The following is a 27,711-nucleotide window of genomic DNA, read 5'->3' on the forward strand; positions in this document are numbered from 1 at the left end:
CAGTGAGGTTAATAATACATATTTATTTCCAAGGATAATTCCCTCTGGGGAATCCCCGCCACCACCACCACCTCTGAACTATGAAGTGTTCTACAGAAAACCCAAGAACAATTTCATCCACGCAGGCTGGGTTTACTCCAGGGGTGTATCTGCTCTCCTACTTTTAAAAGGGAACACCACTATTATCTTTCTTGAAAGACCCCATTTTTTTTTCAGAAAAATAAAAAAAAAAAAGGACATAATTTTGTGACTGAAACAGTTTCACATTTAGAACTGGCTGCTGTGTCAATTTTAATACTGCATTACTTCCAAGGATTAAGCAGAAGCCTGTTCTATCTCTTCCACAGACATTGTCCGGAGCAGTCTCTCCTCTTCCAAAGGCACAGCTACTTTTGTACAGTGTAGATAATTTTTTCATATTAATCCCTAGACTAGAGTAATGATTTACTGGGGGGAAAAATATATTTTTAACACGGATGTGAAATGCCATCTGCTTTGTCCAAAAATGTATTGCAGTTATTTCTGTGCTGCATGAAGACTTAGGAGGAAAGAATATTGCATATTTTCACGTTCAGTTCAGACTTCTGGTTTTCAAAATAATATTCCTATGGCAGACTATAATTCAGCATGTTTATTATGAGTGTAGCATAATCCTCCATGTTATGGGCTCCCTTTGATACTGTCTATACACCTGTAGGTATAACCTGTCCTGTTTGGAAGAACTCACTGAGAAGATCTAGTAAACTGCTTAAGGAAGCCTGTTCTTGTACTGCAACACCAAGTGCACAGTGATCTGCACTACAGCTCTTCGTAAAAAATTCTGTCCAAAAAAGTTTTAAAAGATACTGTAATACAAGATACTGCTGCAAAACCCAGGACACTGGGTGTCTTACGTGCAATTTCAAAGCATTATCTTAATTAAACTATTCAAAGATTATTTAATTTACTCAGTTGATATCCCCCGCAGGGGTTGAACTAGATGACCTTTAAAGGTCCCTCCCAACCCAAACCATTCTATTATTCTATGAAAATTTTACCTACAACTCTGTCAAGTAGTCAGAAGGAAGAACAGGTTGAATATACAAGGTTAGGTTATTTGGGTGGGTGGGTTTTTTTTGAAGGCTTCCAATTAGAATTATGCAAGACAGTTCAGTGTAATACAGTGAAAAATATTTGACTAAAAAACAAACCAAAGAAAACCACTAGTTGTTTTTAAAATGTGGGCTGTGATTTGCCCCATATTCTACATTATGTTAGTAGTAGTGTAGTATAGAGATGTGATCCAAATATATCTCAGGTTGATCTGTGCTTTAATTAGCTGTATACTAATCGATAGTAGTGTTAGATATATGATTATATTTTTTTAATATTATATCGACTAGCAATGCATATTTCTTGCTATAGAGGATGTGTTTGGACTTGTTTTGCCATAAAACATTACAGATTCAGCAGACAGTGAACATTTTGCAGAGTAACCATAGTGAGATGGAATACTCTGCAAAGTGACACACGATGGACTTTTTATCTTGTCCCTGATTCCTCTGCAATGGGCTTGTTACAGAATCTGAGTTCTGCCAAGCCTAATTATATAGTAAAGGACATTTTCCAAATAATCTTGGAAATGTGTTGAGACAGTTTATTTGGCTAACCTGATACAAACAAGATAGAATATCAATAAACAGGCTGTCAGGATATTATTTTTTTAATAAAATTGCAAATTTGAACATGCAAAAGAAAGAAAAAAGAATGAAGAGGATAGTTGTTCCTAACAGTTGAAATTAGTCATGGAACACTGAAGTAATAATTGTAAGACTATAAAAAAATAATTGGGATGTATTAGTAAAAACATATAGCGGACTCACTTTTAAATAATTAAACAGTAGTTTGACTAAATCTTTTGTATGCATATTTTTAAGGGGGGCTGTCCACAACCTGGATTCTTAGCTGTTGACTTTTACATCACTGGTGTGTTCTCGTTTCTTCCACAGGCAACAGTCAGGAATGCCAGCACAGAAAGTTGTTTGGAGGTTTTCTCAGCTTCAGGTCCTCATGCACTCATTGCCCTGTACTCGGAAGCAGAACTCAAGAATGGGAGTAAGCAATGATGAAAGAGATAGTTTGGCAGTTCTTGATGATAAGGACGTGCACAGCACTGGGGTGTAGTTTGACAGGCATTTCTTAAATCAGACGCGCTGGCTAAACTAGCCAGTTTTGCTGGTTCGTATACTTAGTCATAAAAAAGCCCTTCCTTTCTTTTCTTTTGGCTGAGGTATTTTTTAACCTGAACAATTAATTATGCGGCTTCATAAACAGTTGCCCTAGCCCAACTGAGAGATTATACTGAAGTGAGGGTGGAGTTTTAGAAACCGCTGCCAAAATAAGTGCTTACCAAATTCTGACTTTACAGACAAGTGCAGCTTAATGCATTCATAACAACGAGACTACATCCTACTATGCAAAGGCTGTCCTTCACACTCTAATGTTTGATCAGGTTAAACTTGTCATCAGCTGTGCAGCATAGATGGTTCACACTTCCAGAGGTGGACCTTTCTCAGGCGATTCCTATTCCTCACAACCATTAATGTTATTGTCACAACACCCACGCGTTTGGGTTGAACATCATTGCCTTCTCTTTTAGAAATGCCAAAATGACCCAAGTGGGGAATTCATTATACCTACAAGTTTATACTTCCTTTTCTTCTATGGCTGTTTCATGACTCTGACGCCTGTTCGTAATGAGCAAATAATGTCTAGCCCAGGACATGCACCTCTAAAAAGAACAAAAGAGTTTAAATCCTCTCTAAGTTCAAGTTCCAGCAGCAATACTGTTCCCTTCATCCAGAATAAGGACCCCTCCAGAACAGAATAGAACAGAATGGGGCCATCTCCTCACAACAGCACCACCCGGGGCACACAAGGACAGGGAAGGAGGGATGTCAGACATTAAATATTTTTCCGCTGATCCATGAAAAATACAGCTCTTTGCTAGCAGTGTAGGCTTTTTTGATCTTATTCAGAGAAACTAAGTCTATGGACTCCATCAATATCACTGGTACCTTTGTGTTGTTTTTTTTTAAAAAAAGCTTTGGATTCTGTGTCAGGTTCCAAGCTTAAGTATGTTAACACTTAATTAAATATGTCCTTAGTCTGTTCCTCTGTTCCTTAGGAGCCTATTCTATTTCTCCTGAGGACTTAACCAGGAGAAACCTCTTCAGAGATTTCAGAGATAATCTCTTCAGAGAAGCTGAAGTTGAGTCTTTAGACGTCTTTCACAACTTTATATTTTCATAACCCTTAGATAAAGGAAGAGAAAAAGCAATTTATCCCAATAACTTATAAAGTTACACTGCCTAGTACCATATTTTCTCTGTAACGTTGGAGTTATTTTTATACTAAGACAGCTAGCTTTTATATGAAAATGAAAGAATAGGGACTCAATCCTCAATATTCCAGTTACATCTGCATATTTGACCCCATATCTTACAACACAGCATTACAGGGATTTAAAGACTTAAATGTAAATATTTAAAGAGCTGGATTCTTCTGCCCCATCAAAAAAAGCAGTTCCACATGCAAACTGCTGTATCCATGTTTTCCTCAGCAGAGGGAAAACACCAACCAATTCTCACATTGGTATTTTCTGTTATTATTTTATGTCATTAATTAATAGGCAGTAACCCACGCACTGTTTGCAGTGCAAGAAACAGTTAATAAACACTTGAAAACTTTCATCTATAATAAAAAATGATAATTATATCAGTGATCTCAGGCTTAGAAGTATTCTTACATGCTGTGTTCAACCAGATAGCACAGCTCAGTAACACTCATCTTCTCCCTTAGAAGTCATGAAGAGCACTCCTGCTTTCTCAGTGTTCAAACTAAAACAGGGAAAGTGTGAGGATTTTATGGACTGCTGCTTGAAATTTGAGAAGTGTGGTTAAGACTATTAACAGAAGAATGTCAGATATTAATTGTGCTTATTGGCTTAAGTTTATTTTTAATGTTAGCAGACCTGACTTGACTAAGCAATGTCTAATTATTTCAAGGCTTAACGTGGACTCTCATGTACAATTTTCATTAAAACCCCAAAGCTGCATTCTTCTAACATTTAGTGGCATTTCTTGAATATAAGCCAAACAGCATAATCAGTTATTTTTTATGGGATACACCATCCAGTTGTGGTGCATAACATTTGTGTGAAGTCCAAGGGTATGTATAGTACTCCTCTCACTTTTATTTTCTGTCTTTGGCCAAGTGGGGCTTTTTTTTTTTTTTCAGGGTCACATGACGTGGCCCAGATCTATGACTGTAGCTACCAAAATACAGGAGCATGCTTGTGTTTTCAATTGCATGTTTCTCCAGTCCAGTTTATGCTGTGAAAAATGATGAAATAATTAAACCAAGAAAATTCATATGATTTCCTCTAATACTTGTGTCAAATTTGGGAAATGCAAATGCTGAATTTGGGAATATCTAAAGCAGAAGCTATTTCCCTAGACTAAGGGTGTTTAGATCCATCAGCATGTACTTCTAGTCAGGCAGCCCCAGAGCAATTAGTGTTAATATATTGTAAAGATATTGACTTTTTGACAAAGACAAGGGCAGCTTTATGACTCAGCTCACTTAGACCAATATTCAAGGAGACTGGAAAGAGTAACATTTATCACAGCTGTCATAGTTAGGCTGGGTCAAAGGCAATCCTTTTCACTGGAAACTATCACATAAAATAATCTATTAACCTATACTCGGCAGAGTACATTACAGCAAGATTTGGAGGAGAACTATTTCTCAACGAGTTAAATCAAACTTTGCAAGATTAGCCAATAGTAAATGAGTTCTAGCTAAACCAGTAAATAGATTATTTGAAACAAAGCTTTCCTCTCTTCCTCTACATCAAATCAGCCTATTACTGAAATCCAATTATAAGAAAAGCTTTGAGGAACAAAGTATAAAATTTATGTCCTGTAGTTTTCTGACTTCAATGGGGGCAAGAAACCTTTCATAACCAGAACCAGAGGCATGGTAAAAGCTGAGCTACTCCTACCACTCCTTTCTCAGGTGCTATTACTTTGTTATGACAATCCAATCACATAAAGGATCACTGTCCTGGCAAATGCTGGTGTACCTCAGTTTTTTTATGTGTGATAATTTTATTTAATTTTAACAAGCTGGCTGTGCATAAGCGGAAAATATGTCCCCCCCAGCATCTCTGTATGGAATTCTTTTTCGTTTGTTCTGGAAGTCTCATTCTGTACTATCTCAGGAAATGTCACTTTCGATAACATAGGAGCCAGCAAGGGGTGGTGCTCTGTTTGACTTTGTAGTTACAAACAGTAGGTGAAGGCTGGGGGCAGTCTTGGCTGCAGTGACTATGAGGTGGTGGAGTTCAGAATCCTGAAAAGAGAGAACAAGGCAAATGGCAAGATCACAACCACTGACTTCAGGAGAGAACACTTTGATGTCTTCAGGCACCACCTTGGAAGAATCCCATGGGAGAGAGCCCTGGAGAGAAGAAGGGTCCAAGAGCCGGTTGATTTTCAAGAATCACCTTTTCCAAGCTTGAAAACAGTCCATCTCCACATGCAGGAAATCAAGCAAAGGCAAGAGGAGCTCCTGACAAAACTCAGACATGAAAAGGAAGCACATATGAGGTGGAAGCAGGGACAAGTGAACCATGAGGAATACAGAGACACTGTCTGAGGCGTAAGGATGGTGTTAAGAAACCCAAAGCCCACTCGGAGCTGAATCTGGCAAAAAATGTGAAAGGCAAGATGAAGGGCTTCTACGGGTCTGTCAGCAGCAGCAGATGAGGGAAAATGGGGGCCCAGTGCTGAATAAGACAGGCAGAAGATTCAGTGGTAAAGGACAAGGAAGAGGCAGAGGTACTCAATGGCTTTTCCACCTCTGTCTTTCCTGGAAAGACTGGCCTTTTGTGATCCCAGGCCCCCGTGGGAAAGACTGGAGGAAGGCAGGCTTACCTTCAGTGGAGGAGGGTGGCTTTTTCCTCCTGTCACCTCTGGGCATCTCAGTTGGGGGAAGTGTATGAAGCCCTGTTTTCCACAGGTATCATCAAACAGATGCCATGCAAATGAGGCAATTTAAATGAACAGAGCCATACTGTCTTTCCTGGTGACTGGATCTATGATCTAAGTCTTCTTGGCAGTTCCTTTAGTTACCAGCAGCTGTGGAATGAGGAAATATCTGTATGGATGTTTAAACTTCAGTCCATCCGCTGCTTTTGTACCAAGAACTTATTTGCCTCCTGTGATTGATAAGGTTTTCGTAAGATAAAGTGAAACAGACAGTTGAAGACTAGGTGAAGCAATCCAAAACTGAATTGTGAGAACTCCTGCTTATTCATCATCCCATGAGACCAAAAGAGCTTGATCATGAAAGAGGATCGAACTTTTTTTTTTTTTAATTAATATGAAAGCAGTAAGTAGTCATCGTATATACATCTTGATCCTAGGGTCTTGCCTATCTGTGATTTTGCTTTTCCTTTACAGCTCTTAGGCTTTCTGACTGGTAGTTTAGTCTTCAAACCACTGGTTTCCATTTCTTCCAAAATGTTGATAAAACTTGTCTGCTGAAGAAAGAATGAAAAGCTTTCCTGTAAGGAAGAGAAAACCCCCCAAAACTAAAGTACACAAAGATTGTGCAGAGCTGCATTTGAGCAGAGCTCAGCTATTTGTGAAAAGACACAGAGAACCCTTTGCTGGTATGTGTATAGCACTGTGGACACAGTGTGGCACAAAAGCCATTTGTATTATGTTGGGGGAAAGAGGATGACAGGGCCAAAATCCTAGCTGAACGTTTGTGCTGGTCTGTGGAAGAGGTGTTGATGACATTGTAGTTCCTTTAAGTTCCTTGACATACGGTCAGAAATTGGGTTCTACAGACTTGGGCTCAGCACGACTGATAAGACAGAGGTTCTGTCAAGGTTGGCAGGAGGAAGCTGTTGTGTTGCAGTCCTAGCTCTGCTGTACATTGTACCTCACCACCTATGTTACATTTTACTTCCTTACTTGCCTTTCATATACCTGCAGATGAGTTCTGAAGAGATGTCTGATACTGTACGGGTGTACTTTCTGTTCTTTCTACTTGCACTTCCTATGCCAGGACTATAGCTTCTGTTTTGAAAAAAAAAATCCTTCTTTCTCTGCTGCCAAGCCCTCTTCCAAGAACCCTTGCTATTGGTACTTGTTTGCCAGTCTTTCAGCTGTGCATGCCTGTGTCTTTGAATAGCTGGTTTCATTCACATGTGCAACAACTTGATGGATGGAGCTGTTTTGCCATTTTATTGAAACAAATTAAAAATATAATCATGCAGCCAGAGGGATGATAAAAAAAATGTAAATGGATGATAATTGCAACCTGTTGTCTGTATGCACTGTTGGGGGAAGACAGATCTATGATTCTGTGCCCATACAGCTTATAAATTTTACACTAAGTAGTCACAGAAAAGACAGACAGAGGGAGAGAGAGATAATTCAAGGTGTAAGGACCACAGATCTGCAGTTTCCATTCCTAGCTGAATCCAGCAAATGCAAACCAAAATCGTGTTTGCTTTTTTTTAAATCTGTCCGAAGAGACTTTACACTGCCAGCCACCCTGTGGCCCACTTCATGGTGACTCCTATATTTCCATGCACACTCTTATACTTCTTAGATATTCTACAGCCTTATCATGAGGCCTCTGTGGAATGTGGCAGATCCAGGTTTGAACCATTTCAATATCAGGAGGAAAGTGGATTCAGGTGAGTTACTGCACAGAGGAACGTTTTAGCTACTGGGCTACTATGTAAAAGTTGACCGCACCATGACTACCCCCACTACCGTTACGTTCTTGAATAAAAATAGTGCGACTGCTCGCTGTGGGTATATGGATGACTTCAGCTTTCCTAATGAATTACACCCCTGGGCAGACTCGGACTTGGGGTCACTTAGTCTGTAGATGGACTCAAGCAACATGCAGATGGCCACATACCATGATGATACGCAGCTTCTGAGCCTGTTTAAAAGAGCTTTAAAATATTTCAGATACCTCACTGAGTTAAATGAGTGCACGTGGATTGTTTTCTTGCATGTGCACAACAATTTAAGTTCCAGTTTTGTGCAATCTTTTATCTTCTTTTAAGTGCTCTCTCAAATTAATGAGTTAACACCTAGAACTTTATTTTGAGATAGGTGAGAAATATTACATATACATGACTGTTGACTAAGAGAAGACACTGTGGGACTGCTCACGTTTACAGATATCAGTCACTGGCACAATCAGGACTACTACTCATTCTGATCTATGACTCACTGGATACCATTCCACGGTCAGTTTTATATCTATTATATATATATATTTATACAATTTTATATATGTAGAGTTTATTTCCTCTGTGATTGCACATTGTACTTTTCCTTCAAAGGGGAATTTTTTCGAAGTTACAATATATTCAAAATCACAAATGGTATTTGTTTCATGGTCAGAAATGAAATTAAGTATTTATGATCTTTATCTACATTTGTCTCTTTTTCTGCATTAGGTCTCAGAAGCTGTTGAAAAGTTTCCTGCTGCCTGAACTGACAATAGAGCCTCATATAAAGGACACCCCTGTTTTACACCTACGGAATATTGCTTAATAGGTATTAATCTGAAGAAATATATTGTATTGTAAAGCTTTTGACAAACTACCAACCTTCTGAATACCCAGAGAGCATTTCATTTTTGCCTGATCAGAAGCACCTGATGTTACTGCATACACTGCAATGGAAACTCTAAGACAAATACAAAGTTTTGGTATCTGTGTTACTTGTACATATCCTATAGCATCCAGTATGGTGTTTGCCACTTTTCTAGTTTCTTGCTGCTCATCTCTGAACATAAGAGCTCGCCCACTTCTTTCTAATTCACCTTTCCTTTCTATCTGGAATGCTCCTACAGAACTTTGTACTGAAAAGACTGGAGTGCAGCTGGACATGAAATTTTTTTCTCTTATTGGAAGCACACTGAAGACATCCATTGGGCAAAACATCACTCTTTTCTATCCAGACAGGCTTGGCTACTATCCTTACAAAAATGAAGTCACAGGAGAGGCATTCAATGGAGGACTCCCTCAACTCTCACTGCTGGAGAATCATTTAAAAAAAGCCAAAGAGGACATCCAGTTCTATATTCCTTCAGATGAACAGTTTGGATTGGCTGTCATTGACTGGGAAAACTGGAGACCTGTATGGATAAGGAACTGGGGATCAAAGGACATTTATAGACAGGAATCCATTGAACTGGTTCAGCAGAGAGACCTCAGTCTATCAGAAGCTGAAGCCAGGACTATAGCTAAAATGGAATTTGAAGCTGCAGCAAAATCAATTATGTTGGAATCTTTAAAGCTGGGCATAGAAATGAAGCCAAATCGTCTATGGGGATATTACCTTTATCCAGACTGTTATAATTATGATTACAAACAAAATCCACATAATTATACAGGAACCTGTTTAGATATTGAAATAGAAAGAAATAATGAGCTTAATTGGTTATGGGAGAAAAGCACAGCACTTTATCCATCTGTCTATCTGGAGACAGCCTTAAGATCTTCCAGAAATGCCCAGCTCTTTGTTCGCAACAGAGTTCAAGAAGCCATTAGAATTTCCTATGTCTCTAATTCTACTCATCCCCTTCCAGTTTTTGTATATACACGTCCAGTATTCACGGATGTCTGTGAGGAATATCTCTCCCAGGTGAGTGGAGCTAAACCTTAAATATTTAAAACTTAAGTGGAAAGAAATTACCAGGTGACGCTTGTTTAGCAGATATGCTAACCTCTATTAAAAAAAAAGTGTGTAGATTTTGTATAAAAAATTAAATTAATCCATCAAAGAAATGTGATCAAATGGAACACTAAGAAGTCTACTTTCAAACCTTCCTCATGATACTTATCAAATAATGTTTTTAGCAGTCCTCACATGTAGCAAATATTACAAAGCTAGGACACATTGACTACATTGTCAGAGGAAAGAAATATGAGTAACCTCTTCAAAAGAGAGTCAGTAAAACTGGGCTGGCCTAATGTTTGCTTTTTAGGTTATCAGAAACCTTTTTTTAGGTTGTAAGAAAAAAACCCCCAATAATAAGGGAGTCTTTCTTTTCCTTAAAAAAAGGGTTTAAAAGCTAGTGAGAATATTCTGTCCTTAGTTGTACTCAAGTAGCTTTCTAAATGGTATTTCAGCATCTCATGGGTTAGTCAAGGTTAGGATCTGATTAAGGTCTAATCATCATCTTGCAGTTCTGGCTGCACTATTCCCTTCACATTTTTATATACACCCATGCTATCAGAGATACCATCAATCTGGGGAATCTCTTCCTGATCACCCAGATCATGGGGAAGTTAGAGGTTGTGATCCTTGTGACTGCATTGCATCTGCTGTCCTCTCACAGTCTGGACAGAGCATCACCAAGCATTGCCCTCAGATCCATGGATACCTTCAGGGAGCAAGGAGTGCTGCCAGGGTCCCTGCTGGCTTCCTAGTTAATAATTTAAATCTTGTAATCCTTACGTTCTTCCTTTTCATGTGTTGTGCCCCACAGTAAGTTGTTTTTTCCTTGTTCTTCTACCCATAGTCCTCTCACATCCCAGATGGGCTTTAAGATTTTATTAGGGCTGGGCTAATAGCTGACGCTAAAAGGAGAACTGAACAGAAACAAATTTCCCAAACCAATCTCTGTAAAAGGCCAGAGCCATTCTCTGGAGAAAATAAGATTCCTGTTAGTTAAAGCTCTTTCTCTTGCTACTTTTCTGTTTTAGCACTTTCTGGTAACTGAAATGAAGTTTTGTTTTTTTTTTTAAAAAAAATCTGGCTTCCCAGCCTCTGCTTCAGGCAGCATTACTGAAACCAGTTACTACCAACTCTGAGCAGCCAGAAGGCAATGCAGCAAAATATAACTTAAAATGGTTGGAGGAGTGTATGTCATATGCCTAATCACTGGCTCAGCTTTACAGCCTTGTTTTTCTAACCAGATGATATATATAAATTGGATATAGTTGGCAACATTTTCTGGCATAACCTGCGCAACCCAACCCCAGAATAAAATAGTGTAATTGAGAGCGCAGTTTGCATCATGTGTAATTGCTTGCTGCCTTCAAAGTAGTTACTTTGGATATGTAATGTACTATATGCATTATAATTTTTGCCCTTATGTTATAGCTTACTTACCTTAGTATGATTCTTTGCACATTTCCCCTCAGGATGACTTAGTAAATACCATCGGAGAATCTGCTGCACTGGGTGCTTCTGGAATTGTGATCTGGGGTGATATGAATTTAACACAGAATAAGGTATGCCAGATTAATTATTACATGATGTTTTTAAAGAGCAAGAAAATGTAAAGGATTTAAAGCATTATGATTACTTACATCAAATCTTCTAACTTAAAAATGATGATTCCATATTGCCAGCAGTCTTCTCTAGTCAAAAAACATGCACATTTGAGGCTTATGAAGACTTTAATTGATTACACAGAATTAGAGTTCAATCTTTCAAAGTATTGTTGTTGGCTCTGAGTAACTGGACAAGCTACCATGACTACTGCAGGCAAGTTAGCACTTGTTGAGTTAATTCAAGGAAAGAATTCCTGTATCTTCATTACATTCCAGTCATGAGGTACAGAAAAAAATTACTTGTGCTTGCCCAGAACAATTTTTAAAAGACCCTTCTGCTTTTTAAAGTGGTGCACTTAGCAGTAATATTTAAAGCACTAGGAGGAGTCAATCTGTGAAATTTCAGCTCCAGCCTGTTCTCTGTGTGGTACTTAGACCTTTCTTACAAAGAAATTAATCAGAGGAGGAAAAAAAAAATCCATTTTGTTTTAGGAAGCTCACATACATAGTTTGAGAAACACTGTTACAATGATGTTCAAATAAATCTTTCAAACTAGCTCATTCATACCCAGGCAAGCTAGATATAATAAACTACGATGGGAAGACTCTTCTGAAGTCTTCTAAGAGCAAAGAACTGAAAGTCCTCTGCACTTCTGGGCCTCCTGTCACAGAAAGCATAGCCAAATAAACCTCCACAGCTGTAAGGGTCAAATTTCCCAAAGGATCCTACTTCGGCTGTTTTGTATGTGCCTGCCTTTGAGAAAGGGTATCAGTTGCACCTGAAGCTTTTTTGCCCATTACGCCAAACACCAGAACATAGATGAGCAACAACCTTCATTGCTTGAATTTTGAGATTCATGAGAGCAAACGGAACTTTCCACAGCCCGATCAGACTATATATTTGTGTACTGCTTGCACCTTTTTTTTTAATTTATTTTTTACATCTATCACAGTCAGTAGCTTTTCAGCAATGAAATATTACTGTGAGCCTCACTTCTGCAAGAGCTACACCAAGCAAAATTTCTAGGCAGGTTTTTAATATATACCTAAGAGAAAAACAGAAGAGATACATAGACCTCAGATTCACGGAAATTATCTCCATAGGTGTAAATATTTCTGTATGTGGTATTAGGCAAACGCCCTAAGGAGACACAGCACAAGAAACAAAGAAAGAGTTCCCAAAGCCTTTGGTTATTAAACCGTGCCAAGCTAACACAGAATATATGCCAGCTTCATCATCAATTAGAACGATTAGTCCTCTTAGCACACTTTAAATTTGCCCATCATTCCAAAATGCTTTCCATTTAAAAATGCCATGAAAGCTCCCTGGTCTTGCAGCCTAGCTATTCAGATCAGGGGAAAACTGAAGAGTTACAGAGACGATTGGATAGAAAAATTATTTGTTCAGGCTGAAGAAGTGAGAGTTTTTTTCCAAGATCCCTTCAATCCGATCAAGACATAAAAAAGAACTTTGACCTTTCACGTAACTTCTTTAAATGCATCTGATTCAAAATGCTGCATGAAATATACAGATAAAATGAAAGCTTAAAGGTGTCTGCTTTCTGATATAAGTCCTTTCTGTAGCATCTCCAGCAACTACCCAATAAACATTTGCTTTGAACTATATAGCAACTTCTCAAATAAACTTGCTTCCAACAACCAGTTATAACTATTATAAAAACCTCAGGAGAAATATTAATGGATATCCACTACGGTACTGGTGTTAGAGTGACAGCATTTTAATGGTTTCAATGCTAAAGTGTGCAGATATGATGTTCTTTTCACAGAACACCTGTAGAACTCTGGACAACTACCTTCGGAGGACTTTGACCCCGTACCTCATCAATGTCACAATGGCGGCCAGAATCTGTAGCCAAGTATTATGCCAAGACTCTGGTGCTTGTGCACGGAAAAAATGGAATTCCAACGACTATCTTCACTTGAACCCTGACAATGTTGTCATTCAAATGATGAAGGATGGAAAATACACTCTACAAGGGCAACCGTCATTTCAGGATCTGCAAACATTCATTGAAAAATTTGATTGCCACTGTTACGCAGGGCACAGTTGTGAACCTAGAGCTGATATAAATGACATCCATTACCTCCATGCTTGCATTTCGGAAGATATTTGCATTCAGATATCCTTAAATTCATTTTCTAATATAGAAGTCTCTGAAGAAAAGATCTTGTCTAACAGAACTGCATTTTCATTCACCTCTCAGAGTAAGGTGACATTATCTACACATCCTGAAATAGAAGAATTCCGATCTACCTTTGGAAATAATATACTCAATATAACAACTGCAGAATATGACACTGTCACAGCTGCCACTAGATATGATTTAGAAGGAAATGATACTCGTACTTTCAGTAGTTCTTCATCCTATAAGATAAGGATGTTTAGTCAGTTTTTTTTAATTCCAATTTTGATAACCTTAATATAAATTACCCACAACAGTGAGAATAATCTTTTTCCTGGCTGTATTTGAAATTCTAAAGGTTTTATTTACAAAGAAAAATCATTCCTCAAAGGCATATGGTCTTATCTGTATCGGGTAACCTTTTCTATTCCATAGGTGACACTTCAGCATGAATGTATCTCTTCAGTTTAGTTTTACAAACTACTATTTGTGCCAAAGATATACAAGTCTGTATATAGTGATTATACCATATGAAAGGATAATCCAGAATAAGGAACATTTTTTTTACGGTTTACATTTTTAAAAGTTATATTTGAAAAAAAAATAAAATATTGATAATGCCATTTTGTATACTTCAAGTTAAGCCAGTTAAATACAACTCAACCTGGACTTCACTGAGTCTCAGCAGTCAACAGTTTTGGTGGTCTATGCAGGAATTAATTTAATTTCATATGAAAATTAGCTCTTAAAAATATTTGGCTTAACTTTAGATCTGTGGGACTTTGAAGCATAAAATTTATCTAAGCAATGTACTGTTTCTCCACTTTTCACAGTATCTGCAGGGGCACTGTGGTTTTTCTTTTCATTAAATATATTCACAACTCTGCAAAAGATTCTAACTTTAATTTAAATCTTGACTTCAAATATTACAACTTCATTATTTATAACTTGAGCTGTAGTGGTTTATGCTTTTTTTTTTTTCTTCACTACTTCTCCCAAGCCTTCCCCCTTACTTCACACATCCCCTCCCTGGCTTTCACTTGTTTTGTCTGGCCAATACTCACAACTCATCTGATCTGCCTTTGCTCTACTGGCACTGGCCACCAGTTCTAGTGTCCCTGTCCAGCGAGCCATAGCAACTGGATAAAGCTGGCCATGCCATTTGAACAAAAGCCTGTGAATGTGGGACTTTCTCTATTCCTGACTATTTCCTGAGCAGTCTTTTTGGTGGACACCAGTTTGTTCCTTAGGAAAATCCAGCAGTGGAGGCTGTAGGATGATTGGCACTGGGGACTTGGGACTCCCTTTCTTCACTTCCAGTGCCTATGATCCCCAGTCTCAGGACCACCTGTTTGATCCAGTCTGCTGACAGAACTATCTGCTTAATGTTATTCCATTGCCAAAAGCAGTGTGAAAGTAGCAGATACCTCAGAAGAAGACTACTCCCAGTATCGTATCGTGAGTCTAGTTACAATTTACGTATAGACAGTTTAAGCATTTAGAAGCACTTAACTGCAGCAATAACCTTTTCAAATTATAATATCAGATGCTTAATAGACAGCTGGACTTCTGATGGGTGAAGAGTGGCTGCTGGCATGGATACATTAGAAAGTCTCCCTAGAGCTAGGCATGAGCTGCATAAATATATCACCACCTCCCACAGACACAACTTGCCTCACTAATAGAAATACCTGGGATTTCAATAGAGTATCCCTTTATTTGTGAAAAGTTCATACCTTAATCTAGCAGAAAACACATATCCATTGCCTTTGAGTTTTCAGGTTGTCAGTATAACAGACATGCAGAAAAATAGATGAAGCCTTTAGACTTGGAGAAATATTTTTTATTTGTTGGATAAAAGTCTTATGGCTTTTGGACAGCAAGTTATGAAGAGGAAAGGACAATTTTCTCATTACAGTTATGGTGTTGAGTCCACAAGTCAAAGCTATTTCTGCCATTAATGTTCCAAGTAGAATCATGAATAAAAAAATATAGATGTAGCAGACTACCTGGCACAAAAGAAGCTAGTTGGTTTAGACCACCTCTGCAAACCCACATTTTTTTCACTGCAGCTTTGATATTGGTTATTTGATCTTGGGTAATCATAATTCCTGTACTTGCAGTCCCTCCCTTTCACACTCCAGTCATAATAACTACCAAACTGGAAATATCACTGCTAATGCCTTAGCATATGTTGTATGACTTATATGAAAATCTATTTTTTCCGCAGAATGCTTTAACGCGGCTAAAATTTTGCATTGGCACACAGAGTTCTAGTTCAAAGGCTGCACTGCTTTGTTAAGTGGCGAAGTTTCCTGCGGTTAGGGTTTTTTGTATCTGATCTGTAGCACTTTGTGATAAAAGAGCCTGCAGGTTCACAAAATCTGCAAGTCTTGCTTCAAATATTTTTGATTGCCAGCCAAGTAATAGCAAGCAGACCACTTGTGATGGGGCAAGTGTCAAATCACCAGAAAAGGTGGAGTGAGAAGTTAAAATCACAGAAGAGTTAAGACAGAGCATCCAGGACCTCCCAGTGGATGCAGAGGAAGGGAACTGCAGAAGTGAGAGTGAAGCAGTGAGGAATGTGGTCAGACCAGTCTCTTCCCATTCAGTTTTTATCTACCCAGCATTTGACTGGAACAACCTTTCCCGGAGGTCCACTGTAAAGATAAAGGAACACTGTAACTGCTGTTAGATTAGCTCTATTCATCTGATCCCATCTCTTTTTTCTTGCGAGCAGCCAGAAAAGTAAAAGGAAGGTGAGAGCAAAGCAGAGTATTACAATAAACTGTCCACTGAAACGGGTCTTCCTAAGCTGCACACACAAACATCTATCTTGTGCTCTTATGCACAATGCTTTACCAAGCACCTTTTGAATGTTCATTCGGGATATTTATGTTGCCTACATATATCTGCAATTCATGCTTTAAATCCTACAAACTTCTTGCCATAGTGAGATTCAGGCCAGCTCCATGCTGTGTAAAATCACAGTATTTTCCAAATACATTGTTTTGCTCTGTATTATATATTTCTTGCCAATATTCTATGCTAAAGAGCCACCATGGAGTCAGCAAGTCTCCATGGAGTAAGGAAGGGGAAAAGAAGGAAAAGGGGTGCTATGCCTTGCATCGCTGCTTACTATTTTACATTCAAAGCCAAACTTGTATTCTCTTGAAACAGCCCCACCCTCAAAAAAATATTTCACCTTCCATTTGCTGTATTTACTGTAATCATTAGTTGTCTCTTTAGCCTTATAGTTTCAATTTCTAATGTTCTTTTATTTTCCAAAAGATTAAATACTAGAGGAACGTTCATTTCACTTTGATTGCCATTCATTATTTTGTATTTCTCCCTTCCAGACAGAATTCAGGCTGGCCATACTTAAGGGGCTGGCAAATGCTAAAATGGGTTTGATAAAATGGTCTAAATGAAAGCTGTTTAACTACCTCGAGTGACAAAATTTTAGTTGAAATTCTGCTTCTCTACCTGAAGAATCTGGTTCTGGTATATTGCGTTGATTATTCTGGGACACCCAATGATATTTGCACTTACAGAATCTGACCAGAAATTAAATCATAGTCTAGTCCCTGCCTTACAGTTTCCTGCTCCTCTGTATTAAAAATAACATGGGGATAGATTTTGAGAGACAAGCCAGTAAGACCACTTTGTAGACAGCCTAGGATGTGACTAGCATCCCAAGGAGTCCAGCAAAATTTGCTTTAATCCCTGTATCACACTGGGACACCCTGCTGTATATATATCAGCAAGGAATTGTGGAAGATTTCAGACCTGTGCAATATGCACTAGACAACTCCCAGGCACAGATTAGATTTGTACATGTACCTATCCATCACTTTTCAATACAAACAAGATGATAGCAAAGACAGTGACATAATTTTAAAACATATTTTGTTATGGAGCATTGGTGACCTTTTTAAGAAGGCAACTACATTCCATCCTCCAAGCATACACACTTAAAACTCACTTGAAAGGTTTTGCACAGTGTGTTTGTGCAAGCCTCTTTGCACTGGCAGATACCCATTCTGCCAAAGCAAAACAGCCTGCAAAATCAGAGTCAGAGATTTCAAGACAGAGCCATGACTTTCATTCCAAAGAATAACATCAATACAAAATAATGTTTACTGCATGGCTTTGAAAAAAAATAATTACTGCCTTATTAAACAACTTCAACTGTCTAAAGATGCTTTTTGTTTTTCTTGGCAGTTTTTTCCCAATCTTACTGAAAATCATTACATAGGTGGCTGGAAACAGATTCAAAAAGCTTATCAGCCTAACTTCATCCCTTAACGCTTCTAGATGTTTCCCGATGTGTGGATATCACAGACCTTTCTGTCTGTTTTTCTGGAAAGACTCTACTGAAATTTAATCCAGCGTCATGGTATTTTCTTTATGATAACAGTCCTGTAAACATGCAGTATTCAAGATCAGTCCTAAGTTTCTGTGTATACCAGTCAAGGATCAGGGTCTTTAGAGAACAGTTCTTCCATGTAGGTGTTCTGAACCTTTTGCAGCTACTTTTCACTGTCAGTAGTACTCAGAACTGCAAAATCTTCCCGCATTTGTTGTCCCCTTGTTGCATATAAGAAAGTAAAGGGCAAGGAGGTAAAGGGCACCTACCAATATTAGGATTCTTAAATAACTTTGGATTTCATTATGTTCACTAATGTGTTACTATCATCATGGTATATTGGTTATAGTTCTCCTTGGCCAGTAGTAATTAGATGCCATTTTTCAGTGTATGCTTGTATAACCCTTAGTTTACAACTGATAAGGTATTTATTGATTAGTAATCAGATACAAGCAATATGAAAATTAATGTGAATCACTACTTCGTATATTCAGCCAATGTTTTGTCTCTGTGCACACAATTCCAGAGCGCTCTGTTCAGCAACATATATATGTGGACACCAGACAATACGCGGTCACCCTTCTCTGCCTGTTTTCATCTCAGAAAATGTATTTATTCAACAGAACTTCAAGATCCTGCAGAAGAAATATACCGTATGTTTGCAGTCTCCTTCTGCAGCACACTGCTCCCTCAGGTTACTAGCAGGCTGAGACAAGCCGATAGCTTGCCAGTGTCAAGTGATAATTTCCCGAGGCAGGGACCTAACAACTATCCATTTAGAGGGAGGCTAAGGACACCATGCAGTCCCGTAACAATAATATTGTTAATGTTACAACAAAGCAAAAAGTACCTTACTGCTGGGACAGCTAGTAATCAGGAGCACTGGATTAACAGATTTAGGCTGTAAATCCTATGCATTGTTTCAGTATGTGCTGCATATACCAAATTTAAGTTTCTGAAATGCAGAGTTCTTGAGTTAAAAACCATAATATGCCCTGCTCTGTCAGTGTAAAAATCCTTACAGAAATCCTTTTTCACCTCTTCTTCCCTCACTGGAGCATGACAAAAAATTTAAGACCTCCTAGAGATCTCTGGCGCTCCAGCCAGCAGAGGGCACAGACGATGCACACAGACACTGGTGGGTACAATGCAATGCTGCTACTGGAAAGTTCAATACAGTTGTTCTATTCTCTTTAGCCAAGCTGCTGCTTGACTCTGACCTACAAACAGGAAAAAATAAGTCTCTCACTAATGCAGTGCCTCATTAGCAGAAAACATGTGCAGCTTATTCTACAGGGTTGGGGTTTTTTTCCCCAAACATCTGGTATGCAAGGACAAACCTGAAAATACTGGAGTGAGACATCACCTCTTCTCATGCTCTCCCCTCTGAATATTTCATTCAGCTGAAGGCTTCTTCTCATTAAGATCTTCAGCTGTCACTAAAATCCATGCTTAAACTACAGATATTGTGATCTGGTCTCTTTGGTAGTACTCCAAACTAGAGATGTGGGTCCCAAACATCTTGTTTCTCCCCAAATGTGGAAATACCCGGATATGCCATGTTGGTTCAGGTCAAGTGTTGCCGATCATGTGTTTATAGCATCAGCACCAGCATCATCAGAAACGTAAGATCCATTTTTATAGCACAAATCAGTCTCTGCAATGGAGTAAGCTGCTTTACTATCACTTCAGTGACAGAGCACTAGAAAGACTCAATATGCTAGGTGCTGCATGGCCCCGTAACACTGCTAAACTGGTCCTGAAGTGTGTAAATCACAATAGACAAGACAGAAAAGTGAAATACCTTATCAGTGGTTAAATGGTTCCCAGAAAGATTAAGTGGCTTGTCTACAGTCATACGGGATAATGAATTGTGGCCTTCTGTGGCCAAGCTCAGGCTTTTAGCTACAGGAACAAACGTCCTCTGAGCTGCTAATTGTAATAAGGTAGGAATACTTTTACATGCAATGTTCTATTACCAAACTGTCTGCAAAATAAAGAATTGCCTTTCATAATCATATAGTTTAACAAAAGATATAACAGATCTTTGAACTTGGACAAATTCTCCAAGACTTTTTGATATATTACATCTTGACTCTCCAGACACTGTAAAAGACTTCAGTCAGTGTACAGCCAATTATTGTTTTAGAAATTACCTGCCCACCCTTTGTTGACCTTTTATGAGGATCTGACTGAAATTAATTTTTTCAGAATGTTACTGTATCTGCAAATATTGTTTCTATAAGCTTCCATCACTATGAGCCTTAAGCACTATTGCAGAATTTAAAAATTCTTGCAAAAATAGACTGCTGAATTTTATGTGAGTTTTCCCCCATGCAGTAATCAGAACCACTTCATTCCCAGAAACCACTCTCACAAATGGACTGTCTTTAATTCCACACATTGCCAGCTGTGTGATATGTGGAGATGGGAGAAATTCTTACATTTTTCAGTTTTAAGGCAGCCAGAAACATTTCACTTATTCACACAAAATTTGATAACTGCCTTGGCTGAAACAAATTTCTAAAAATAATGAGATACATAGCAGAAAAATAAAAGAATAGTGGTTTTGCATGTGAATTATTCCCTGGTCCTTTTACCCATCCAACCAGAATAAGCCATTTCCTCACCATCAGGTTTTCTACCCATGTCTCCAGTGACCCTCCCTGTTATGTGTAGTGTAAATGGTAACTGGCTGGTAAATTTGTGACAGCTGGCTGAGGTGAGGATGTACATATGTATCGAATGGCCACCCAGCTGCTACCGAGAGGCAAGTAAAACAGCAAAGTTCTGCTACACTCCCTCAATGCAGGATACGTAATCAGGTTCCTCTTTTTCACCGTGTCACCAATTTGCAAGAAACTTCGAGAGCTGTCCCATGCCCTGAAACTGCTGAAGATACCATCACTCCTCATACATTTCGACTATAACCCAAAACACTTATGCTAGGGAATAGTGTCAGGACCAGGGGATTACCTGTATCAAAGGCAGCACCTTATGCTACTGGGGGGGGGTGGGGGGAATGGCCTCTGTTTGTTTGTTTGGGACTCACCACTTAAATCTGTCTGCTTTTCTCCAGATTTTACACTAAGAGAAGCAATGAAAAATAATTCCCCAACATTACCAGTGGGTAGCAGGGCCAGCTCCAGTGTCCAACTTCCTTCTGGAAATGTTCAATTTAATCTACAAGAGTAAATAAATATCTGTAATAAAATCTTAGAAATATACTATGAGTCATTTTGACCCTATCTACAACCAGGGCATGAAAAAGCATAAAGTTTTTCACCTTTACACCTAGCCAAGAACCAAATGCTCTTGACAGCAATGTCACAAGAGCTTCCAGTTTTTGTGGTCTGACTGATGTAACCAGTGTGGTTTGCCACAAATGGCAATCTCTAAAATGCTGAAATACTTCTCTTAAAGAGAACATGGAAAACAGAATTTCAAGATATTTTAATGATTTCCCTATATTTCAATAGTAGAAGTATCCATACTAAATTTTGAAGTGCCTTGTTTATAATGGTATGGAAGTCCTTCACCAGCCAATACCACCAGCACTGTAAACTTCTAGAGCATCAGTGACAAACTTCAGAGACTGGCAGATGGATCCAGGTGAAGTGCTAGCTCTGTATTTATGGGGAAAACAAGCATTTCTCTAATGCTGTGTGGCAAGACTGTGCACTAAATGTCACTTATCCAGTGCAGGCAGAAGATTCCTGGTGAAGTGGCAGGTCTTGTCACTGCCTAATATATAAAACCACCATCACAAGCACCTCTTCCGGAGGCAAGGAAGCATGCTAAGGGACACTCTCTCAAAAACTGCCAGAGGACCCAAATAAAACCATGGTAAGCCCTGGATCCAAAAGCCTGCCCCTACACAATGGACAACTGAAGAGTTTCACAGGAAGAGCAGAGGTCCTGGTATGAAAAATTCAGAGACAAAACTCTCTAATAGTTGGTTTAGAGTTTTAGAGAGCAGGCATTCTTTATTCTCAGCGCCAGATGCATGGGGATAAGCTCTGCCCAACATGCATATGGACTTTGTTCATGGTTTACCTTTTTACTTGGCCGATCCATACATATTAATGGCACTTTTGAGGAACTGTTAGCATAATCATTACAGTTCCGATGAACTACTTATGGTACCCACATTCCTACTATGCATATGTGGCCCAGTGGGTCGGGGGGGTCCTCTGGTGGTCGTTTGGGACATCTTTAGCCTTCCTTTATCCTCTTCATCATCTTCCTCTTTTACTTCTCATCTTTTTCACGACCTTTTCTTCTGGCCCTGGTCCAGCACTCTTGGCTCATGTCTTTTTTTTTGGACCGGTTTTGGACTGGTTCTTACCTAGTTAGTAGCTAAACTACACAATGCAGCTATCTACCAGTAGCTAAACTACAGAACACAGCTTTGCGCAGCTCGGCAATGTCATGGATACATACTTGCTGCATTTACAGCTAAGCACGCTGGTAAAATTCCTCCAGTATCAGTGCTAGGGGCGTGCGAACCACCATCACTAGAGGTGAAGGACCCACAAAATCGCTCCTGCCAAGGAGACTGAAGTCCACCAAGTCTTCAAGCCAGGGCGGCAAAACGGGCCCTCCAGGCCCTGCTGGGCGCTGGCAGCCGGCCCATGGCGGCAAGAACAAGGCTGGGCCGCCCCGTCCTGCCGCGCTCCCGGCGGGCACCAGCTCTTCACCACACGCTGCCCGGAGTGCCCCACCTGGCCGCCGCGGTGCCCGGCCCCGCCGGGCCGCTCCTCCCGGCGCCCGCCTCTCCCCTCAGTGCTCGCGGGACGCCCCCCGGCCGCCGCCGCCGCCACCGCCCCGGCCCCGCCCGCCATTTCGTGCGGGAGCCGCCCCGCCCGCCCCCCGCTGCGGACGCGGCTCCGTCACCTCACCCGACGGACGCCTCCCCGCCCGCCCCGGCCAGCGCCCGGCCCTCGCTCCCGCCCGCCCGGCCCCCCCCACGGGGCGCCCCGCCGCTCCCCCCCCCGCGGCCGGGCCAAGCCGACCCAAACCCCTCCCCTGTCTGCAGCAAGTGGCCGCCGGAGAAGGGCGGTGGCGGTGGCGGCGGCGCCATCACGTGAGGGCCCTGCCTGGCGCTCGGCTCCCCTCGCCGCCGCCGACCCCCGGCCCCGTCCCGCGCCCCGCCGCCGCCTCGCCTCGCCTCGCCCCGCGCTCCCATGCCCAGCAGCGTGGCGGTGCCGCTGGGGCTGGGCGCCTGCCGCAGGTCGGGGGCGCTGGCCGGGATGCTGGCGCTGGTGGCGCGGCTGCTGGACTGGCTGCGCTCGCTGTTCTGGAAGGAGGAGATGGAGCTCACCCTGGTGGGGCTGCAGTACTCGGGCAAGACCACGCTGCTCACCGTGCTGGCGGTACGCAGCCGCGGCCCGGCCGCCCGCCGGCCAGGCGCAGGGGCAGGGCGGTGGAGGGGCGGGGGGCGCTCGGGGCGGCGGCCCGCCGGAGGGGGCCGGCGGCGGGCGGTGAGGCGGGGGCGGCGGCCCGGCAGCCTGGCGTGGCGGGACGGGGCCGCGGCCCCCAGCCGGGCGCTGCGCCTCGCTTCCCCCGGCAACAGGTGCGGGCTCTGCGCCCGCGGCCCAGCCGCCGCCTGGCGTGGGGTCCCGGCGGGGCGCTGCGGAGGGAGGGAGGGAGGGAGGGGGCGGCGGCGGGCGTGAGGCAGGGCTTGCACCTTTTGCAACCTCGAGAATTTCACAGCAGGGCCAGACGGGTGTGAGGTGGTTCTGAGAGGGAGGAAGGTGATGTCCTCAGGGTCCGACTGCAAAGCGTACCCACCTGAAAGCAGGTTCCCGGGCACGGACGCTGGCCCGTGGTTCAGAGTTGGCGTTTCACGGCCAGCGTATCCCAGGATAACTCAAAATATATTGTGCGTCCTGCAAAGCCCCAAGTCCCCTGCCACTGAATTCTCCCCTCCCATCAGTTGCATCAGTATTAATGGCCTCCCATGATGCTTTGATAGCTCTCAGCGTTCAAGTCTGACGTTGAGTTGATGTTCCCTTCGTGCTGTGGTGATGGCCTTGCAGCCTCATACCTCAGACACGGACACTGACAGCTACCGTGACGTTCCATTTTGTCGCCATGCTGAAATACGTTCCTCATCGTTGCTGTAGTCTCTGGCCATATGCATTTGGGTCCGTCCTGAAGATTCACTTTCCATCGGAAGATGGAAACAAATACGTATCTTAAATACGGTTACTACTAATCGTGAAGCTTGGTGCATACCCTTTTCTGCAAGGTGATCGCTGTTGTGAGATGTATTGCAGCCTCACCTGCCACACGATAAAGGTTTCCAGGTGGTCTTTGGTCCTTATCCTGAAAAGTTACTAGATCACGAATCATAACCAGACTGGGAGGTGTAGGGCCTAAAGTCAAAGAGTTTGAGGCAATGATGGTGTGAGTATATGGTATTTCTTACTTGCTTTCATAATCAATTATGGATTAAGGGAGAAAAATAGGAGGTTGTGAATTAGTGAGTGAAGAAGTGGGGAGAGAGCAGGAGGAAAAGGATGGGGTAGGGGAAGTACACAATGAAAGTTTGTTTTGGGGGACATCAGCGATCAATAAACATATATAAAAATATCTGGAAGTGGTGTTTTACTTCATTAGGCACTTGGACAGTATTGGTAACAAGGGCCTCAGCACTCCTCATGCCCGTTGGAACTGTTAATTTCCCAAGGGCAGGCATTGCTGTGGAAGGGGGTAAAGGCATGATGAATTATATTGCTTCTTGCATTTATTTCATAAATGGAGCAAAGAACACCACAGCAATTCAGAGACCTCAGTAACAGTAGTGTGAGGTGTTAGATTTTGTACATGTAACTGTCCACTCACTAATACTATGCCACCAGTGGAATGGCATCATATGTACTTGTGTCTCTCATGCTAATATCTTGAATACCAGAGCACTGCTGTCTCCGCAGGTCTGATTTTGCCAGCGCACGTATTGCTTGAAAATATCCTACAAGGCATCCATGTTTTCTGACTTGTCACAAATAGCTGGTTTTATAGCTTTTGGATCTCTTAGCCTGGAGATGATACACCATGGTAATCACCAAAGAGGAGTGGTTGGAGAATTTAGAAGTAAACAGTTTAGGAAAAGACAGTGGATAATAGCTTACTCTTGAATATAGGTGATAGGAGGATGCCAAATAGATTGGCAACTCTGTGTCCATTTGTATGTGTGTGGCTTGGGTGTGAAATAGTCTCTGCTTAAAATGCAAACTGCAATGGATCATAAAAACAAGCACTAGTAAATTACTGTTTTTTCTACTTTGCAGTAGTATTTAGAGATTCTGTCATGCTGACACTGAATAAACACACTTTGAGGCAGTGTCTTCCCTGAAGAGTTTGAGCTGTATTTAGTCCTCTGTTACCGGTGGAAATCTTGAATAGCTTCACTGCCTTTTACTATAGACGTGCACAGATGTAACGGAGTAGAATCTGGCCCATGGTTGTTAATACACTAGGGGGTAATGACAGTATTTATTGTCAGTTCAATATTCAGCAACACTTAAAGAAGGCATTACCAACTTCCTAGCATCAGTTATTTTCATCTGTGTCAGGATGTAATCTTTTTTACCAACATATGACAATGCACTAGTTTGTGCATCTTGAATATTCACAAAAGTAGGCAATTTGTCATGTAAAACTTCCTTAGCAAGCAAAATGGAACAGATTTTTTACTGTATGGTGCTTACAGCGCTTGAAACAAAACAGAGCAATCAGAGCGCTTTTGGACTAATGTGAGCACAAGATTCAACATACTACTTTCTTTTCTTTATTGTGTGGGAAAGTGGGGAACTGTAAACATAATACTTCCTTTGTAGCTGGTTCCATTCAACCAGAATGGAAATTTTTAGAGGAAAAGTCTAAAGCCCAGTAAAGGGGGCACTAATTCTTTGCATTCTGTCCTTAATACAAGAGCAGTTATGATTTTTTTTATTTATTTTTGTTTTCCACTTTATCATGTTACATATGGTGTATAATTTGCTGACAAAAGTGGAATCCTGACTTTCTATGAGTTTGTTTCGTCTTTTGGATCGGCTGGCTGGTTTTCCAGGCCTTTCTGTGCTTGAATAATGATGCTACATTCTCAGGGTTTATGTGTTCCTATGTGTTTATATGTCTGTCCTCCTCAAATAAATGCACTATATATATTAACAAATTAGACCAGTACCCACTACAGGCAATGGTTACTGATTGTCTTTGTCTTACTGCATCCAATTAACAACTTCTGTCACTGCAGGGTACATGTATCTGTATGAGATTGCAGGTACATTTGTCTTCACTGTTTCTTCCTGCTGCTGTTGACAAGTCACAGAAGCAAGGAAAAAGGGGAAAAAAAAAAGAAAAAAAGAGACTTTCAGAAACCAAAGATGGGGAAAATGTATAGTAGAGAATTTAACAAGAAGGTTCCCATAGGTAAATTTGAACAAGTAATTGATGGGAAGTTTTTTCTTGCCTGAAGGATCTAATTCCAAACTCCAAAATCTTGTGAGAGGATCAAGTTAACTGTCAAAGGTTATACAAAGGCTTTTAAAGTCCCAAATTAAAAATAATTTATCTTAGTTTGTGAACACAAACTACAGGCACAGTGTATTCTCACTCTGCCATAAACAGCAAAGAAGAAAGCTGCAGAAAGCATACAGAGACCAGCAATAGCACTGGAGATAGCTGGTGGCAGTGTGTGCACTGTGAAGGCTCCAGTGCACCCTGAATCTCTCATCATCCACTTCTCAGGTGAGAGGGACCTATGGAAGCATGCCTCCTTCCCTCCTTGTCCACATGCCCATATTTTCTTCCAGCAAAACCCCATGGCATATGGGATGGTGAGGTGGATAAAGGGAATATAGTTAGATATATATGGAAGGTTAATGGCAAGTCCAGAGGTCCTGCTCTCCTTTCTGGATGACTGGAAAACCAGGACTACTGTGCATGTTGTAGTGAGTGCTTGGGCCTCCACGTAGACCTAACTGTTAAGTAACCATCTGCATATATTAATGCACCATGCCTAGGAGACACAGTACCTTATTAATGATACATTTTGAAAAGAAAGAATGAATAAAGCGTTGTCTGCTTAGATCTGAGTTTCACCTTTCTTCTCAAAAGCTTTCTTCTGTAGTGGGTAGGTGTGTGTAAGGTTCCCATTGGCACGATAACAAGCATCTATCTTCTAAAAATATTTATCTGAACTGCGGGAGGAGGCAGCACTTTGGTTTTTTGTTTATGGATCGCTGAGTTAGTACCTTGTATTTTTCTGCCTTAATGCCGTTCTTTTAGCTTTCACAGTAGGACTCCTCTGCTGTCACCTGCTTGCAAGGAAAGGGTCTGCACGTAGTACACTCTACATGTGTACTTCACTGTTTATTATGAGTTAAACCATCAGTAATGGTAGTGAGAAACTACAGTGGAAAATCCTGGTGCAGTCTGTTTCATCATATTTTATCATATGATATATCATATGATATGATTTATCATATGACCCTTAAAGGTCCCTTCCAACCCAAACCATTGTATGATCTGTATTTTGACTGTGCTGCTTTCTGGTTTACTGAAGGATCAATGAAGAATTATCTGAAGTCTCATGGTTTCTAGGGTGATCTTTGTCGCTGAGGAGAATAAAAGATCATTTAAAGGGTCTGAAATGAACAGCCTTCCTTGGTGTGACAATGCATTAATTGAAGTGTTGGCTAGTGCTCTTGCAGAACATTAATGTGATACTTTATAGTGTTGTAAAATAAAAATTTTAGTTTGCAAACTAGAAACTTACCTGCTGTGTATCAAGTATTTTATAATAAATATATTTTTTTCTTGTA

The 27,711-nt window shown here is 40.9% G+C and overlaps 2 protein-coding genes and 1 long non-coding RNA gene across 3 annotated transcripts in view; 2 read left to right on the forward strand and 1 right to left on the reverse strand.

Moving 5' to 3' along the window:
* Window positions 1-226: 226 nt before the first annotated feature.
* LOC121089168 lies at window positions 227-27,711 on the reverse strand. The gene is made up of 4 exons (XR_005828145.1): window positions 23,672-27,711; window positions 21,003-21,061; window positions 11,202-11,292; window positions 227-6,610 (listed from the first exon to the last, which is right to left on the reverse strand). It is a non-coding gene; the product is annotated as an uncharacterized LOC121089168 (long non-coding RNA).
* On the forward strand, window positions 6,607-14,076 carry SPAM1 (sperm adhesion molecule 1). The gene is made up of 3 exons (XM_040596155.1): window positions 6,607-9,728; window positions 11,234-11,323; window positions 13,153-14,076. The coding sequence occupies exons 1-3, from the start codon at window positions 8,760-8,762 to the stop codon at window positions 13,810-13,812; spliced, it is 1,719 nt and encodes a 572-aa protein (XP_040452089.1). The 5' UTR covers window positions 6,607-8,759; the 3' UTR covers window positions 13,813-14,076.
* Window positions 22,803-27,711, forward strand: part of LOC121089167 (ADP-ribosylation factor-like protein 8B) — a 29,938-nt gene continuing 25,029 nt past the window's right edge. Inside the window, exon 1 of the mRNA XM_040596157.1 lies at window positions 22,803-23,253. Within this exon, the coding sequence (XP_040452091.1) occupies window positions 23,065-23,253 (189 nt within the window). The 5' untranslated portion in view covers window positions 22,803-23,064. The remainder of the gene's footprint in view (window positions 23,254-27,711) is intronic.

The sequence above is a fragment of the Falco naumanni genome, chromosome 5 (genome assembly GCF_017639655.2).
Source record: "Falco naumanni isolate bFalNau1 chromosome 5, bFalNau1.pat, whole genome shotgun sequence".
Lineage (NCBI taxonomy): Eukaryota > Metazoa > Chordata > Aves > Falconiformes > Falconidae > Falco > Falco naumanni.

What these genes read in the sequence shown, in the direction of transcription:
- SPAM1 (XM_040596155.1), top strand. Translation starts at nt 8,760, where the DNA reads ATGGAAACTCTAAGACAAATACAAAGTTTTGGTATCTGTGTTACTTGT. An exon ending in GTGAGGAATATCTCTCCCAG is followed by an intron (nt 9,729 to 11,233) that starts GTGAGTGGAGCT and finishes ATTTCCCCTCAG; the next exon opens with GATGACTTAGTAAATACCAT. An exon ending in TGAATTTAACACAGAATAAG is followed by an intron (nt 11,324 to 13,152) that starts GTATGCCAGATT and finishes TTCTTTTCACAG; the next exon opens with AACACCTGTAGAACTCTGGA.